This window comes from Crinia signifera, chromosome 12 (genome assembly GCF_055691185.1).
Source record: "Crinia signifera chromosome 12, ASM5569118v1, whole genome shotgun sequence".
Taxonomy (NCBI): Eukaryota; Metazoa; Chordata; class Amphibia; order Anura; family Myobatrachidae; genus Crinia; species Crinia signifera.
Genome location: NC_139228.1, coordinates 57155781 through 57173387, shown reverse-complemented (window position 1 = coordinate 57173387; position 17607 = coordinate 57155781). Strand labels below are relative to the sequence as shown.

Sequence of the window (17607 nt, the reverse complement as noted above, 5' to 3'; positions counted from 1 at the left end):
CTTGAACTGCCTCCCAGGCAGCCGGGCTCCTCTACCCCGCCTCCAGGCCTGGAAGCTCAGTTTTTTTAACAAGCCAAGGCAGGAGACAAGATAGAAGGAAGAGAAGCACCGCACAGAAACACATTCTGAACATGTTAGTACCCTCAACCGAGGGATAATATAACATAATCATAACTTAACCGTAACGGAAGTAAAGCAGGCGCGGCAGGGAGGGATCCCTGTGGCCCCTCAGTCCACGAAGAAAGAGATTTACCAGGTAAGACATAAATCTCATCTCCTTCGGGAGACATCAGGGGCCACAGCGTTACAGTGGGACGTCCTAAAGCAGCCACCTATGGGTGGGGACGCGCCTGTGCCACAGCCAACACACTCTGGCCGATGGCCGAGTCCTGGGAGGCAAACGTGTCAAAAGCGCAAAAACGCAAGACAGTAATGGCGGACGACCAAGTCGCCGCCCTGCAAATTTGCTCAACTTTAGCACTGCCTCTTACAGCCCAGGACACCTCCACAGACCTAACGGAATGTGCCTGAATCCCCACCGGAACCGGGAGAGAGGTGTCCAAATATGCCTGCCAGAGCGACTCCAGCGGGCAGTAGTTTGCGTAGAGGCGGGCCACCCTCTCATCCGAACACCATATAGTACAAAGAGAGAGAGAGAGTCTGACTAGTGCAACAGCCTAGAACGGTGCACATAGATGCGCCCCGGCCGGACAACGTCCAAGGAGGACCAAGCCGTAGTAACAACAGACTGTCCAAAGGCCAGAACCATAATGTCCTGGTTCACCTGAAAGCTGGACACCACCTAATGTAGGTGAGAAGTAACGGTAGGAAGAACCGCCAGGTTAGAACAAAAGACCAAGAATAATGGACTTACGGGACAGAGCTGACGTGTCAGAGACTCCCCTGGCCAAATCTATCGCTCCAAGAAAATGATCTTCCAGGCGAGTCAACACAGGTCCACCGACCGCAAGGGCACAACAGGTGGGCCCTGAAGCCGACAGGATTAGAGAGATCCCCTGGGGCAACCGGGGTAACAAAGGGAGGCTGGATATGGAAGACACCCTGCAGGAATGTGCAGACATCCGTCGACAGTGCCACTCTGTACAAGGCCGAAATCTGAACCTTTAAAAGATGAGAAATGCAACCCAGCCTCCAGACCCTTCTGCAAGAAGGGCAGAACCCTAGCCAGGCAGTAAGTCCCGGAGTCTGAATCGTAGCATTTGCACCAGGAAAAGTAAGCCCTCCATATGCAATGGTACACCCCGTCTAGAAAGGTTACCTCGCCCTGTGCATAGTGGAGGTCACTCTTGAGTGAAACCCACTGAGCCTTTTACCCGGGAGGTCTCAACAGCCATCCCGTCAAAGCCAGGTGCCTCAAAGTCGAGAGAGAGAGGCGGACCCTGAGAGAGCCGGCCTGTGCCCAGGGGTAAGCGAATAGGAGGGGCTACTGACAAGGACTGCTGATCCGAACACCCGATTCGTCTGGGCCAAGGTGGAGCAACCAGACTCATCGTGCCGCCCTCCAGCTTCAGTTTGCGATACATTCGCAAAAGGAGGAAAAGCGGCTGAAAGGCGCCATCAGTGTGTACGGCCACGGAGCGCCAGGGCATCTACCAGGCAAGCCCCCCTCTAAACCCGCACAGTGGTGGTTTGAGGGTATGGCGAGAGGCCATCAAGGCCACCTCGGTTGGGCCCCACCATTGTTCCATCATCTGAAACACCTCCCGATGGAGGGTCAAATCGTCGGCATCCAGGGTCTGACGGCCAAGGAAGACCGCCACCCAATTCAGGACTACCGAGATAAGGATTGCTGAAAGAGCAGGGATCATCTCTGAAAGATGCAGGATGCTTCCGCCATAGTGGGCTGACAACGAGTGCCACCATGGTGGTTAACCTAAGCCACCCTTGTAGCAATGTCCGACTGGACCTGCACCGGGCAACCCCTAAGTTAGGGTTCCGCCAGGCAGACTGCCCGGAAGATTGTCTTCAGTTTGAGGACGATGATGAAGAGCTGGGCCACCAGAGTGGTCCAGATACCATGGAACGACCTCTGGGAAGTGACCACCCTCCAAACACGGAGGGCTAGCATGAGTGTCTACTAGTGGATCCAGTAGTGAGGTCCCGTCCCGGCGCCACCAGGAAAAAGGGGGGGCGCCTGCTGGAGACCAGGCGAACTTCTGGGCCCAGATATTGTGATAGGGTCCCAACCCCCTGGAGAGTATCTTCCCCTGTACAGGGCGGGAATGGAACTGGGCCTATTCGGCCAATGCGAAGGCCGATACCACCAACCCCAGGGCCCCCCTGCAGGCATGCACAGACACCCACAGGGGGAGAAGAGATGTCTGATCCTGGACTGTAGAGCCAGATGGCAATCCCCCAGAAGGTATATCCTCTGCCGAAAAGAATCTAAACCGGCCCTCATATCTGGCTCTGGCCCAAATAAGAAGGAACCCTTAAAGGGACTTTGAGTTTGGGCCTTCCAAAAGCGCAGACACCGGTCTGTGTGTGCAGCCATGGCTGGAGGTGAGTGGTGTAATTTCCAGAGCCGCCACCCCCAGGTAAAGTGTCACGTGATGCTCAATAGAGGCAGCAGGGTTTTCTCTGGCACCCCTTATGCAGCGTCCGCTGTGAGAGAAGTTGCTCACGCAACTAAGGCCTTAGCCACCCAAACAGATGCCTGGGGCAGGAGTGCGTCCACTTTAGGGACAGTCTCCCAGGGGACTATGTCCTCCTGTGGAACGGGGTAAAAGGAAGGGAAACTGCCGATGGCAAGCTAAACTTCCAGTTAGAAATCTCTAAACTAATGACCTTAGTCAAGTTCACTGATTTACGGAATAAACCCAGAATACACCTAGGGAGACTCCCAAAGTTATAGGCGGCTCAGCAGGGTCATTTAAGGTAAGGACCTAGTTGAGAGCCAAGACCAAGGTCGGCACTTCAAGACGAAGTGGGGGATTCACCTTATTACAGGCCCCCCATCTTTCATACCGTCGTCGGCGGTCCCCTCTAGAGAATACTAATCCCAGGTGTCCTCCTTTGTTGCTGACGGAGGAGTGTGGATGACAGGGGTATCCGCGTCTAGCTGCGGGTACGGAGCGCTTCCACTGTGCGGAGAGCTACACCCGCCAAGGTTGGGGACCTTGTCCGGAGGCAGATAAGCACTCACCCAAGGGATGATGCCAATCCAAGGCTGCAGGGGCGGTGCAGATAAGAACTTGTCTACTATCTGCACCGGCAACCCCAAGTAGTCTCCTGAGAGGAGGCTGTACCTGTGGGCAACGCCCACGCATTGTAGCAGCCTGTGCATAAGCCGTCCTGTACTAGTCTAATGCGGGCATAGGCCAGCATTACAGGATGTACAAGACATCAGCGCCAGAGCCCCAGTCACTGGAAGACGTTGCAGTATTATAGCACTGTGAACCGGCAGCTAAAGGCACAGGTCAGACAATGTACTACAAGTATAGAAGGCATACAATGCTATAGAATAGGCGGGTAGCCTATATGGTACCGCTACACAGTATTCTCTGACCAACAGAGATAGTGTTCAAGCTATACACAGTAAGCTGGTACTATGTACACCATGTGGTGGCGTATTTATACTTCTGTTTCATATTTTGGATTGTCGGAGGAAACCGGAGTACCCGGAGTAAACCCACTCAAACACGGGGGGAACACATAAACTCCGCACAGCTAGAGTCATATTTGGGAAATGACCATAGCGCTGTGAAGAAGCAATGCCAACCATCACACCATCCGTGCTGCCCCTACAGTACGCAGTAAGCTACTAGGCACATATAGCAATCATTGCGGTTCTCTGCCTGTGTGGGGCGAGCTCGCTGCGCCTCAGGCAGCCTTTCTGACAGGCAGTGATAGTGTTACACAGTGCACAGCCAGCCTGTGATATACATACAATGCAGTGATATAGACAGTGCAGTGATATACATACAATAGACAGCTGCAGTGATATAGACCGGCAGTCTATACGGTACAGACAATGCCGTATGCATCTGAGCCAGCTTGTAATAGACATACAAAGCAGTGATCTAGACATACAGTGCAGTTATATATACAGGTGCAGTGGATATACTGGCAGTCTATATGGTACAGACATTTTACGCAGTCTGCATCTGACAGCCAGCTTGTATCTGACAGGCAGATAATTGCACAGTTTGGGTCATGTTGGGAATCGAACCCATGACCTCTGCACTGTGATGCAGCAATGCTAACCATTAGACCATCCGCTCTGTCCTTTATGCTTCCGACAGGCAGTGATGGTGTTAATTCACAGGATACAATGTTGCACTTGGCTCTGCTGTGCCCAGAGATTGAACTCTGTCTGCTCTGTAACCTGACTCCTGGAGGAGATTATTACAGGGGAGCCCAGGCAGTGAAGGAGTGGAACCCCAGACTGGCTTGATAAGCTCTCTGTGTCCCTCCACACATGTTAAGTCAGCATGACCTAACCAGCAATACATGCCATATAGTACAGTGTAACACAGATTAAACTGACAGGCAGCTAAACTGTTAACAAACAATGCAGCATACAAGGGCAATGCAATGATTGGCACAAGGCTCCTCTCAGAGCACAGTACTGTACCGTGTCCCGAAGGAGGGGTACAGGGGGGACATGCCCAAATGATCTGGCAGTGAAGGAGTGGAACTCCGGGTGGCTATGAGCTCCTCCGTGTCCCTCCTCACATGTCGCAGGCAGGCAGGAAGGGATCTCAGTGGTGGGAACTCTCTGTGTGTTAAACACAGTTCCCTGCCTACTGTCCCCGGGTGGAGAGGCTGATGTGGGGGGAGCCTTCTCCCCCTGCTGACAAATGGCCCCCAGGGAGGTGTCCACATGCGGCGCCGGTAAAAATGGCAGGGGTCCGGCGCTACCGGGCGGCCCCGCATACCTGGCACCGCTGCCCACAAACCGTTTCCCTGGAGGTCCAGCGGGAGCGGGTGGCGAACCAGCCGTCCGCTTGTCAGCGCAGTCGGCGGTCCCCCCCCGCCGAACTGCTGCAGCCGCAATGCCCAGCAAGCGGGGAGCGCGTTACCTTTTGTCAGGTCCCCGGCGTCCGGTGGCAGCTGTGGCTCCCCAGTGCCCGGGGGCCGCTGCAGGTCCCCACCCTCGAGTGGCGATGCAGCTCCAGACCCGGGTGATGGAGCAGCAGCGCAGGTGTCTGTGCAGACCCCCAGTGCTGCTGCTCTGTCACTGACAGAAGTCAGTGTAAAAATAAAAAAGAAAAATAAAATATAAAAATCAAGTTAGGCTGCTAAATAGCAGCCCCTCTATTAGGTGCATCTGGCTCCTGCCAGCACCCGAAAAAAACTGAGCTTCCAGGCCTGGAGGCGGGGTAGAGGAGGGGAGGAGCCCGGCTGCCTGGGAGGCAGTTCAAGTTTAACCTCTAGGGTGCTGGTGCTCTCCCATCTCCTTACTACCCACTGTAACGCTGTGGCCCCTGATGTCTCCCGAAGGAGAAAAAAAACTTTCCACATTTTTTTTTTTTTTTTAGCTATTTTCATGGTCATATGAAATTATTTTGGTCCACTTAATATATTTCTATGTGTTTCCTTGGTCAGAGAGTTGCTTACAACACAAATTATTGGGCTTGAAAAAGAGCTTCCATAACCTCACCTTCTCCTACCATAGCCCAGGCACCCGTTTGCCATTATGGACTTGTACTAAAGCCATTTGCCGGAGGCTAGCACAGCGAGTAAGGATCCAGTGCACCAACCTAAACCGGGTATGGGTCATTGGGTTGAAAATTACTAAGTCGACAGGCCTTAGGTTTTTTTTTTTGGGGTGGGGGGGGGGGGGGGGGAAGCTCCCCACTGGGTGAGTTTTTTTTTTTTTATATGGGGAGCGCTCCCTTAAAAAAAAAAACTCACCACTGCCTCCCTAGGTCCGGGCAGCGCAGCTGAACTGTCAATCAGCGGCTGCCCGGACCTGCGCACCCGCACCCCATCCCTGGCAGCCGGCTTGTCATAAGTTGGTGCCGGGGACTTCAAAAGAAAACCTGGAGGGGAGGGGGGAGGAGGCGCGGCGGAGGGGAGGGAGCCGGGTAGCGCCGAAGCTGCCCTGCTTTAAACAGTGGCAATCCCTAGAATTTTCCGGGCTTGCCAGACTGGACACTGAGGCACAGCCCGGAAAATTCTCGGTATTGCCACTGAAGGGGTTAAAAACGTTAGCAAAATTGGTATTATGAGCAGTGTGGTTGCACACAGGACATGATCTTCCCTGGGGTTTTCACCTCTCAGGTACTAGTCAGGCCCTCAATGGTTTTGCTGCCAAAATCTGACAAGATTGGGCCCATCCCATGGGGTAGGGCCGTGGGTATAGGTGCGTACACACGGGGGCAATTTTGTATAATATCGTGGGAAATATGGTCGCTAAGCGACCATATTGCCCATGATGGGAGTGTGCACCGGCGATATATCGCCGGGTGCGCGCTCCCATTTTTACCCCTGTAGTGATCGCTGGTCGCAGGAACATGCTCCTGCGACCAGCTGATTGCCACTGCCGGGCTCCTCCGGCAATTTCTTTTTCATCAGCAACCATCTCTGGTCGCTGATGAAAAGAAGAAACTGAGCAATATATTGCTCAGCCATATATTGCTCAGCAATATATCTCCCCCGTGTGTACGGGGCTTATGTGTAGCTCACCCGTTGTATCAATCTGTATGGGATACGCTCAATACTGCTAGGGGAGAGTGATGGTTAATGTGTGGCGAGGAGGAATGATAATTGTCAGTGTACTATCAATTCCTACTACTTGCTAGGTAATTGTGATAATTATAGTTGATACATGTATATTGTGCTTATACTTGTAACAATTCCAGCTGAACTATGTAATGGAATTTTACAGGCACCTGAGAATATAGGATGTGGAGAGTTGGTTACAGTACGTTCTATAATAGAACAATAATGTATCCCCAGCTAACATATAATTCTGCTGCAGTAGATATATTCTCAGTTGTTCTAGGCACAATTTAAGAAGAAAAAGTACGTATTTCTAAAAAGTTTTTTGGGGGATATTGGCATAAGTCACCAGGATTGGTGCAATGCCTCACATTTACCCAAAATGATTGCACAATACTATCCTGTTCATAAACAATGTAATGTATAAGGTATTAAACATATAGGGACTTATTTGTCCAAGATTGGGACTCCGTGCTGTTACAATTTACATTAGTAGCATGGAGAGTGCAGGACATATTACATGTCATAGCATAAAAGGACAAAAGATTAGAAAAAAACATTGAATTTTTTTTTTTTTTAAGAAATTGGCCACACAAATGACACTGTTTCGATTGGTCAAGCAGTAGCTTTGATGAAGTTTGTCCTGTCAAAAGAGAATATTTATGGTGCCAACATGTGTCATGGAAGTTAGTGGAGATCTGGTTTAAAAAGTATCTTTTTGAAGGGTCTACAGACCTACTCCACTACCACTCACTTTACCAGGGAAAAGTATCTACCCTATATACTAAGGATTCCAAAATACCTACAAAATGTTGCTAACATTTTTGAACAGATCTTACCAGTCTATCAATGTATACAAAAATATCAACCATTAAAATACAGCCCTGTGAAATCTGTGGATCATAGGATAGAATTATCCAGGAAATGATGTACTACATAAAATAAGGCTGTTACAAAATTCAGAAATTGGATGAAAGCATATCTGCGATTGTAACCGAGACATAAGGTGAAATTTAAGGTGCGTACACACGGGGGAGATTGCAATATATGCTCAATGTCTCCTTTTCATCAGCGACCAGAGATGGTCGCTGATGAAAGGGAACCTCTCCCGGGCGGTGACGCAGAGGTAATCAGCTGGCAAGCTCCTGCGACCAGCGATTAGAATAGGGCTGAAAACGGGAGCGCGCACCCGGTGATTTATCGCCGGGGCACACTCCCATCACCGGCAATATGGTCGCCAGTGACCATATTTCCAGCGATTATAGCCCATATCGCTGCCGTGTGTACACGGCTTTAGTAGGATGAGAGATTTGGTAAGAAATCTCCAGTTTTCTTAAAGCAGAAATCATTTACACTGCAAAAAACGTTTGATTTTGCAGTGTAAACAATTGCTGCTTTAAAAAAACTGGAGATTTCTCACCAAATCTCTCACTTTCTGAATCTCTCATCCTATTCAATTTCACCCAATTTCTTAAAAATTATTATTTATTCAAAAATTTGAACACTTTCTCCCAAACATTTGACCTAATGACAATGTCAACCTTTGTACTGTCAACCTAGTGACCGTATACCGCGAAACTAGCAACCTGCTGTGGAAGTACATGACAAACCGGGAATTCTGGGACATGTAGTACCACAGGCTGCCTAACCCTACACCAGAACCCATGACTGTCAGTACACTGTGTGATGGCCACTTACCAGGTATGCGCAGTGGGCAGCGTGCCATGGGCAGGGGACCCAATGATTTGGAAGCTCGGGCACAGAGCAGCAAATCCACCGGGGGGAAGCTGAGAGGATCCGGTCGTAAACTGCAACAGACGGGCCAACTCCTCCTGGGTGAAGCTGCAAACAACAGCCCAGAACCAGTGCATGACCTGCCAAAGGAGCCAGACGTCAGTACCAGAGAACAGAGGGGAGGCGGGCATCGGCACCAGAGAACAGAGGGGAGGCGGACGTCGGTATCAGAGAACAGAGGGGAGGGACCAGGGTGTGGATCATTAGGTCTACAGCAACTAGGCCGACAAGCATTGGGTCGACACCACTAGTTTCGACAGGCAGCAAGGTCGACATGGGTCTAGTTGACACAAGCATTAGGTCGACATGGGGTTTTTCACTGTTTTTTTACCCGAATGTCAACACTGTCGACATGGACGCTAGCAATGCTTCGGACATACTATTTTATTCTCCCACCACGCCTAGTGGATGGTAGGGCATGAAATACCACCTGTCAGCACATGTTGGCTCAAAAAAACAGTGAAAAACCCCATGTCGACCTTATGCTTGTGTCAACCTAAACCCATGTCTGCCTTGTTGCCTGCTGACCTAGTGGTGTCGACCTAGTTGCTGTAGTCCTAATGACCGTATCCCCAGTACCAGAGGCCACTCTAGCACCTTGTGACAGAATGGGCAGGAGGTTGGTTCTATAACATGACCGCTCATGTTCCCGCCAGGTTACAGCAGGTAGATCACTGCTTCCCCTCATCCTAGATAGCAGGCTGCTGTAAACACGGTCACACACTGGGGTACACAGTGTGATCAGACTCCAGTATCTAAGCAGCTGTAATATATTGCCAGCTTATGGAGTTGTACGGTGATAAAGTCATTTCACGGGAATAGGTTTGGTACAGAGCCGGTATTGGATGTATCTCTGCTCATCTTGAACGTCTTGCTGTCAGGAAAGGCAGTGCACAAAATCAGTTACCGTGATCGGACGTGATCACCGTCCACTTTAGCAAGTTGGCGATGAATTTCAGCTGCTGGTGTGCCCGTTTACACGCAGAAATCTCATCATGATGCCTCCAATGTTTGCCCATGTTTCCATCTTCCACCTGATGTTGTGACTGTATGACGGATACAAGTTTAATGGCCATAAGGGGAAACGGTAGTCTACAGAGTTTATTTAATAATAGGAGAGGTCTATCGAGGATGTGATGTTGCCCATAGCAACCAATCAGATTCTATCTTATCTACTAGAAGGTGTAAATAAGTAGTAGATTGATTGGTTTCCCATAGCAACATCCCATCTTCAGTAGAACTCCCATCTTAGTAAATAAACCCCTCCATGCTCAGAGCTGCTGGGAAGTTACAATGTCTTGTTACCTTACTTATTAAACCACCCTCTTAACACCGTATAGAAGAGCAGCCAAAGGATGAAACGCACACAAGTACTACATGAAGGGCAGGAAAGAGTACAATGACCTGGAATAGGTGTAGAGCAGGATAAACCCAATTGAATTCTATTGTTATTGATAAATGTATCCATTGTTTGTGTCATAGGATATGATCAATCAGGAATAAAGAGCTGGAGACACAGTTTAGCTGGTGGGTGTATCACAGGTGTGGAAAGGGACCAGGATCAGGTAGGAAATGACGTTACCTTCTCCCGGAACAGCCACGACCCTCCAATGACCACAGCATGAGCCTGGAAGTCCTGGACGGCAATGTGCCCTGTGCCGCACATCAGGAGCTGATGACAAGGAAACATCATTATTCATTATTCTGCAGCACCAAGTCGGTCACCTCTTACTGATGAGCAACGTGGTAAGATTTACATTGGGTGGCTCTAAGGGGGAATACTCTCCCAGTTATATAAATGCTGAGGACAACTAATCCCGACTGGTTACCAGGAGTAGGAATCACTGCTTCCTACCTTACATGTTACCCAGACTCAGATACACCGGAGCAGCTGCATCCAACACAATCAGAGAGCCCCTGAGCTCCCTAGGATGCCCTGAATATGAACCTAGAACCCATCGTGCACGCTCCTCCCTGGCTGGGACCCAGTTAGCAATATCCACTTATGGCCTGGATCACTTATACACATTGGGGAGGTCATTCTGATTCATACTCACCATTGCGATTTTGCAATGGTGAGCGATGCCGATGGACTGCAAATGCACATGTTCTCTAATGCGAATGTGCAGGCCATCTGTGCGAGCGGACGCGGCTACTTGTATAGTCTCCAGCCCGTTTGCACAGATGAGTGCGGATGGGTGGCCACAGACTCAAGTCGCGCCCATGGAAACGCCCCCATGAAAATGCTTGGCGTTCCCATGGTGATATTCGCCCATGACGCAGGTGCCAGGGGCAGGCAGCTGACGTCACAAGATGTCAGCTGCCCACCCTCTTCCGGTACCAAGGCGCCGCATATCTGTCACCAGAGAGTGACTTAGATATGCGAATGGCGACCATCGAATGATAATATCCACACATGCTGTGTGGAGGCAGAATACAATAGTGTGTTGAGCATAACGAGGCACCATGCCTGTAGCATGGGGTGCGCAGTGAGCCATGGGAGTGGACGCGTTACACTTAGGGGGGTATTCAATCTAGGGATCACGGCTTGCTTGACAGCCGTGACCCTGTCCCGTTCTCAGTCTGCTCGACCAAGAACACGCAGGCGGGATTCAATGTCCCGCCTGCAGTGGGACGAGAGGGGGGCGTGGCCGCGAGTTGTGGCTGGGAAGAGGCGAGCTGCAGCCGGCAGCTCGTCACTTCCCAGCCGTTCTCGTCAGAATGAGCCCGACTGCTTGTGAAGTCTGGCTCGTTCTGCCGAGCTCCCCTGTTCAATGCGGTCAGGGATGACAGCATTTACTAGGGCCCGGCGGCCATCTCCCCCTCAGGAGATGGTCGCCGGTGATTAAATACCCCCATTAGAAGCTGTCCATGTTGACATTCGGGACAGAATAAAGAAGTGAAAAACCAACACCGACCTAATGCTTGTGTTGACCTTATATTAGTCGACCCAATGACCCATAAGAAGAGGCACAGGCAATCGCAAATACACTGCTCCAACAAAGACCGTTTTCAATATGGGTGTAACTTGGGTCCCTTTGTGCACAGCAGTCCCGGATTTTTCCCGTGTTAACCCCTTTCACACTTAAGCCATGTCTGCCCTGGCATTTAGTGTGATGTCATTAGAAGGGGCTGATTTTTGGCTCACAAAAATAAGGTAATGCAAAGTGGGTGGTGACTTGAGGAAGGGTGGAGTCCCAGGCTGTCATGAACAGCCAATCACCTTCTTCTCAGCACGGCCAGGAACTAAAAACTCAGGTTGCACCATTCAGACAAAAGCCATGTTAGAAAGCCCCGGAATAACCCTGGTCAATTGCAAGGTTGCAGACCAGGGATGGAGAACCCAGGTTGGATTCTTTTAGACATCAGCAGGACACAGGTCTACTTGGCAGGCCAATATCCGAAAGGTGTATAACGTAACTAATGTGCTGAACTTCAGCTGTTAATCTTTATAGGAGTATTCCCATCTAAGCTGATCTCTTGGAAACCCAATTAATTATATAACTTTACAAGGTCAATGATAACGAGTGTCCGATAACATTTATTAATTCTCTGTGTGTGACCGTTAATTATGATACTCATACGAACCTCTAATTCATTCTCATCAAAAATCCCGAGCAGATTGTCTGGGACAAGTTCGTTTAGTCCTGAGAAGAGAAAAAGGTTATAGTAAGTTGCATCGTCCGGCAGATACCGAAACCCAAACCAGCCAATCATCTTACCTTTCAGAAAGTGCTCCACCTCCTCCCGCACCTGGCTGCAGAGACGATACTGAGCCAGGAGATTCAAATAATATATCTTATTTTCATTGGTGACCAAAATCTGAGAGCCCCCTGGAATGAGCTCCACCACCTGGAGGAGAAGGGAATGTTAATGAGCCATTTATTTCACATCGTGGATAATAGAGAGCCGCTCATGGTATAGGAGGAAATATTCCCTCTAACGTACTGGTCAGTGGTCTCACCGTCATCTGCCCTGTATGTAACATACTGGTCTCGCCATCATCTGCCCTGTACGTAATGTATTGGTCGGTGGTCTCGCTGTCATCTGCCCTGTATGTAACGTGCTGTCATCTGCCCTGTATGTAACGTACTGGTCAGGGGTCTCACTGTCATCTGCCCTGTATGTAACATAATGATCGGTCGTCTCACCATTACCTGTCCTGTTTGTAACGTACTGATCAGTGCTGTCACCTGCCTTGCATGAAACATACTGATAGGTGGTCTCACCGTCATCTGCCCTGAATGTAACGTACTGGTCAGTGGTCTCACCGTCATCTGCCCTGAATGTAACATACTGGTCAGTGGTCTCACCATCATCTGCCATGTATGTAACGTACTGGTCAGTGGTCTCACCATCATCTGCCCTTTGTGTAACGTACTGGTCAGTCAGTGGTCTCACCATCACCTGCCCTCTATGTAACGTACTGGTCAGTGGTCTCACTGTCATCTGCCCTGAATGTAACGTACTGGTCAGTGGTCTCACCGTCATCTGCCCTGAATGTAACGTACTGGTCAGTGGTCTCACCATCATCTGCCATGTATGTAATGTACTGGTCAGTGGTCTTACCCTCATCTGGCCTGTATTTAACGTACTGGTCAGTGGTCTCACCGTAATCTGCCCTGTATGTAATGTACTAGTCAGTGGTCTCACCTTCATCTGCCCTGTGTGTAACGTACTGGTCAGTGGTCTCCCCGTCATCTGCCCTGTGTGTAACGTACTGGTCAGTGGTCTCACCGTCACTTGCCCTTTATCTAAGGTACTGGTCAATGGTCTGATGTTACTTGTCCCGTATGTAACGTACTGGTCAGTGGTCTCACCGTCACTTGCCCTGTATGTAAGGTACTGGTCAATGGTCTGATGTTACTTGTCCTGTATGTAACATACTGGTCATTGGTCTCATTGTCACCTGCCCTGTAAGTAACGTACTGGTCAGTGGTCTCATCGTCACCTGCCCTGTAAGTAACGTACTGGTCAGTGGTCTCACAGTCACCTGCCCTGTATGCAACATACTGATTGGTGAAGTAATCTGCCCTGTATGTAACGTACTGGTCAGTGGTCGCACCATCACCTGCCCTGTATGTAACATACTGGTCAGTGGTCTCACCGTCACCTGCCCTGAATGTAACGTACTGGTCAGTGGTCTCATCGTCACCTGCCCTGTAAGTAACGTACTGGTCAGTGGTCTCACAGTCACCTGCCCTGTATGCAACATACTGATTGGTGAAGTAATCTGCCCTGTATGTAACGTACTGGTCAGTGGTCGCACCATCACCTGCCCTCTATGTAACATACTGGTCAGTGGTCTCACCGTCACCTGCCCTGAATGTAACGTACTGGTCAGTGGTCTCACCGTCATCTGCCCTGAATGTAACGTACTGGTCAGCGGTCTCACCATCATCTGCCATGTATGTAACGTACTTGTCAGTGGTCTTACCCTCATCTGGCCTGTATTTAACGTACTGGTCAGTGGTCTCACCGTCATCTGCATTGTATGTAATGTACTAGTCAGTGGTCTCATCTTCATCTGCCCTGTGTGTAACGTACTGGTCAGTGGTCTCACCGTCACTTGCCCTGTATCTAAGGTACTGGTCAATGGTCTGATGTTACTTGTCCCGTATGTAACGTACTGGTCAGTGGTCTCACCCTCATCTGCCCTGTGTGTAACGTACTGGTCAGTGGTCTCACCGTCACTTGCCCTGTATGTAAGGTACTGGTCAATGGTCTGATGTTACTTGTCCCGTATGTAACATACTGGTCATTGGTCTCATCGTCACCTGCCCTGCATGTAACGTACTGGTCAGTGGTCTCACCATCACCTGCCCTGTATGCAATGTACAGACCGGTGGTCGCTATCATCTCTGTATGTAACTTAATAGGCATAGAATCTATACCTCTGTCATAGTGAGTGAGAATATGTGCAATAAAAAGCCACATTTACATAAGCACGCACTCACCTTATCTAGCTGCCCCCCGCGGCCATATTTCTCCTCAGCAAAGACAAGGTCTGTGTCTGAGACATCGTGGGTTAAAAGGTAAAGAACTTTGGACTGAAAGAAGTCTGGGTCGTCTGTCTCAAAGTACTGCAGAGGAAATCACAAAGCGCTTGAGAGAGCATCACACAGTTTTGGGGGGGGAAAAAAAAAAAGGATTTTTGTCATACCTGTAAAATCTATTTTTCTGAAGCCATGGTGGTACATGGGCACATTGGGGTATCCTTCTGGTCTCAGACCGGACACCAAGGAGTTAACTTCTTGTGTGCAGCCATTATCAGCCAATAGTGGTACAATGGGAACATTGGGACTGCCCAAAGCAGTCCTGTTATGGGCGGGAACGCTCCTGAGCTGCACTGAGAACACAACGCCCATAAGCCGTATCGGCAGAGGCGAAAGTGTGAAAACAGCAAAATGTAATGAAGGTATTTGCACTGGACCACGTAGCTGCCAGACACAACTGCTCTGCGGAGGCTCCCCGATGAAGGTCCAATGGATCTAGTAGAGTGAGCCTTGATGGACATGGGAACCAGCTTCCAAGATAGCAGGGCGCATAGGGGTCTCAATCCAGCGGGCAATCGATTGCTTTGAAGCCAGCCAACCTCTCTTACGTTCATCATAAAGGACAAACAATGAGTCTGTTTTATGGAAAGGTTGTGCGGTCCACATAGGTACCCAAGGCAAGAACAACATCCAAGGTGGCAAAAACATCACTGTCAGCAGAAGAACTTCCTGGCCAAAATGCCAGCACTACTATCTCCTGGTTGATATGGAACACGGAGACAACCTCCAGAAGAAAGTCCAGACATGTGCGCAGAACAGTGCGGTTAGGATGAAAAAATAAATAAGGAACCTGATGGGATAATGCTCCCAAATCAGAGACGCGATGTGCGGAAGCAATAACCAATAGAAACACTCCTTTCCACATTAGCCAAGTGAGATCAACCTGAGACAAAGGCTCAAAACGGAGCCTTAGATAACACCTTGGGAAACAACGTCAAGTGCCAAGGATGAACTGGTGTAACAAAGGGGCTGCAGGTGCAGAGCTCCCTGCAAAAAAGTATGAACTGCTGAAAACCGGGCCACTCGCCTTTGGAAAAACACAGAGGGCCAAAACTTTAACTTTTAACGAGGCCAGTCTGGACAAACGGTAATGGACCACACGCAATGGTATATACACAGTCTGGAAGGTTTCCTCACAGAAACCATAGTACGTGTAACAGAGTCCGAAAATCCCAGGCCGTCAAAGCTAGTCGTGGGAGGTCGGGATGAAGACAATGACCTTGAGTAAGAAGGTCCGGCCTCAAAGGAAGCTGCCACAATGGAGCAATCGACAGTCTGAGCAGGTATGCATACCAAGGACGTTTGGGCCAAAATGGGGCAATGAGAATTTTCCAAGCTCTTTCCATGCGCAGTTTGCACAGAACCCTGTGAAGGAGAGGCATCGGAGGGAACAGGTACACCATCGAAATGTTCCAGGAGACTGACAGGGCATCTATGGGAAATGCCCCGGGATCTCTGGTGCGTGCTCTGTAGCAAGGGAGTTTGCAGTTGTGACGCGACGCAAACAGATTTATTTAGGGGCGTCCCCAGCGACGAGTCAAGAGACAAAACACCTCAGGATGGAGAGCCCACTCCCCCAAGTGGAAGTCCTGCCGGCTGAGGAAGTCGGCTTCCCAATTCAACAGACCTGGTATGTAAACAGCTGAGAGCTGGTAGGTGCTTCTCTGCCCAAAGAAGAATGTTCGTCACCTCGACCATGGCCCATCTGCTGCGGTGCCCCTCTGGTGGTTGATGTAAGCCACCGCCGTGCCGTTATTGGACTGGATTTATACCGACTGGAACGGGACGTGTGTGACAGATAGACTGCTCAGAGTTCCAACACGTTTATGAAAAGGCGTTGCTCCTGAGGAGTCCAACGACCATGACATGAGATGTTCTTGACCACAGCACTTCAACCTCAGTGAATGGCGTCGGTCGTAACTATGACCCAATACAGGATCAGGAAGGGTCGACCTACGTCCAGGTTGGATGACTGGGGCCAATAAAGAAGTGACAGGCACGTGTCCCTGGAGAGCGTGATCGTCTATGATTCCATGTCTGAAGGAGCTCCAATTGGAGAGGCCTGGATTGAAACTGCACATACTCTACCATCTGGAAGCAAGACACCAGATGATGTGACAGGAACTTCTGCACCAAGGCCTGGATGGACTTTTTCTTGTCCTGGGGCAGGTAAACCCATTGTGATGTGGTATCCAATAGGGCTCCCAGGTGAATCCTGTACTGAAAGGGGACCAGACTGGACTTGCGCCAGTTGATCAGTCATCCATGGTCTTTCAAAATTTGTATGGTCAGACTGACATGTTCCTAAAGCCTGGCCTGAGTATCCTATCAATTGAAGATCGTCCAGATAGGGTAGGATGCAAACTCCCTGCAGCTGCAGGTGAACCATCATCACAGCCATCATCTTCATGAACACATGTGGTGAGGTCGAAGGGAAAAGCTCGGAACTGGAAATGATCTCTTTGAACAGCAAACCTGAGGAATTTTTGATGGTCCTCCCGAATGGCAATATGTAAGTATGCATCTTGGACATCCAAGGAGGCCATATAGCCGCCCTTTTCGAGGGCCTGGAGAATGGAGAGCCTCTACAGCCTTCTTTGATTTGCCATCCACACGCCACAATTGGAGCCATCAGGTGCACCGGGCCACCATTGAGGAAGCTGAAGTCTTTGACGCAAAGGGTTTAGCATCCAGAGCAGCCTCACCAAGCTAAGTATTAGCTTCATGGATATTATCCAGTAGGGACATAAAATCCGAATGTTTTGTACCAGCCTGCAGCCCAACAGCTAAGGCATCAATCCAACTAGACATGGCCAACGAGACCCATGCTGAAGTAAATGCTGGGCGTATAACCACTTCTGAATTTGAATAGATAGATTTAAGATATTGTTCTAACTTTCTATCTGTGGGTCCCTTCAGGGATTGGACATCCGGGATAGGGAGGGTAGCGGCCTTAACCAGTCGTGCAACATGCGCATCGTCTGGTGGTGGGTTTTTTCAAGTTTCTCTCTTCCACTGCAAATGGGTAGAATGAAGAACACCACTGAGTTAAGAGAAACTTTTTATT

General features: G+C 49.7%; 1 protein-coding gene across 1 annotated transcript in view; it reads right to left on the bottom strand.

Moving 5' to 3' along the window:
* The window catches only part of AREL1 (apoptosis resistant E3 ubiquitin protein ligase 1), a 31297-nt gene that overhangs the window by 1845 nt on the left and 11845 nt on the right, over nucleotides 1–17607 (bottom strand). The window contains exons 14-18 of the mRNA XM_083166200.1: nucleotides 14442–14567; nucleotides 12207–12336; nucleotides 12073–12131; nucleotides 10067–10156; nucleotides 8389–8564 (exon numbers count right to left, since the gene is read on the bottom strand). Of these exons, the coding sequence (XP_083022326.1) occupies nucleotides 8389–8564; nucleotides 10067–10156; nucleotides 12073–12131; nucleotides 12207–12336; nucleotides 14442–14567 (581 nt within the window). The remainder of the gene's footprint in view (nucleotides 1–8388; nucleotides 8565–10066; nucleotides 10157–12072; nucleotides 12132–12206; nucleotides 12337–14441; nucleotides 14568–17607) is intronic.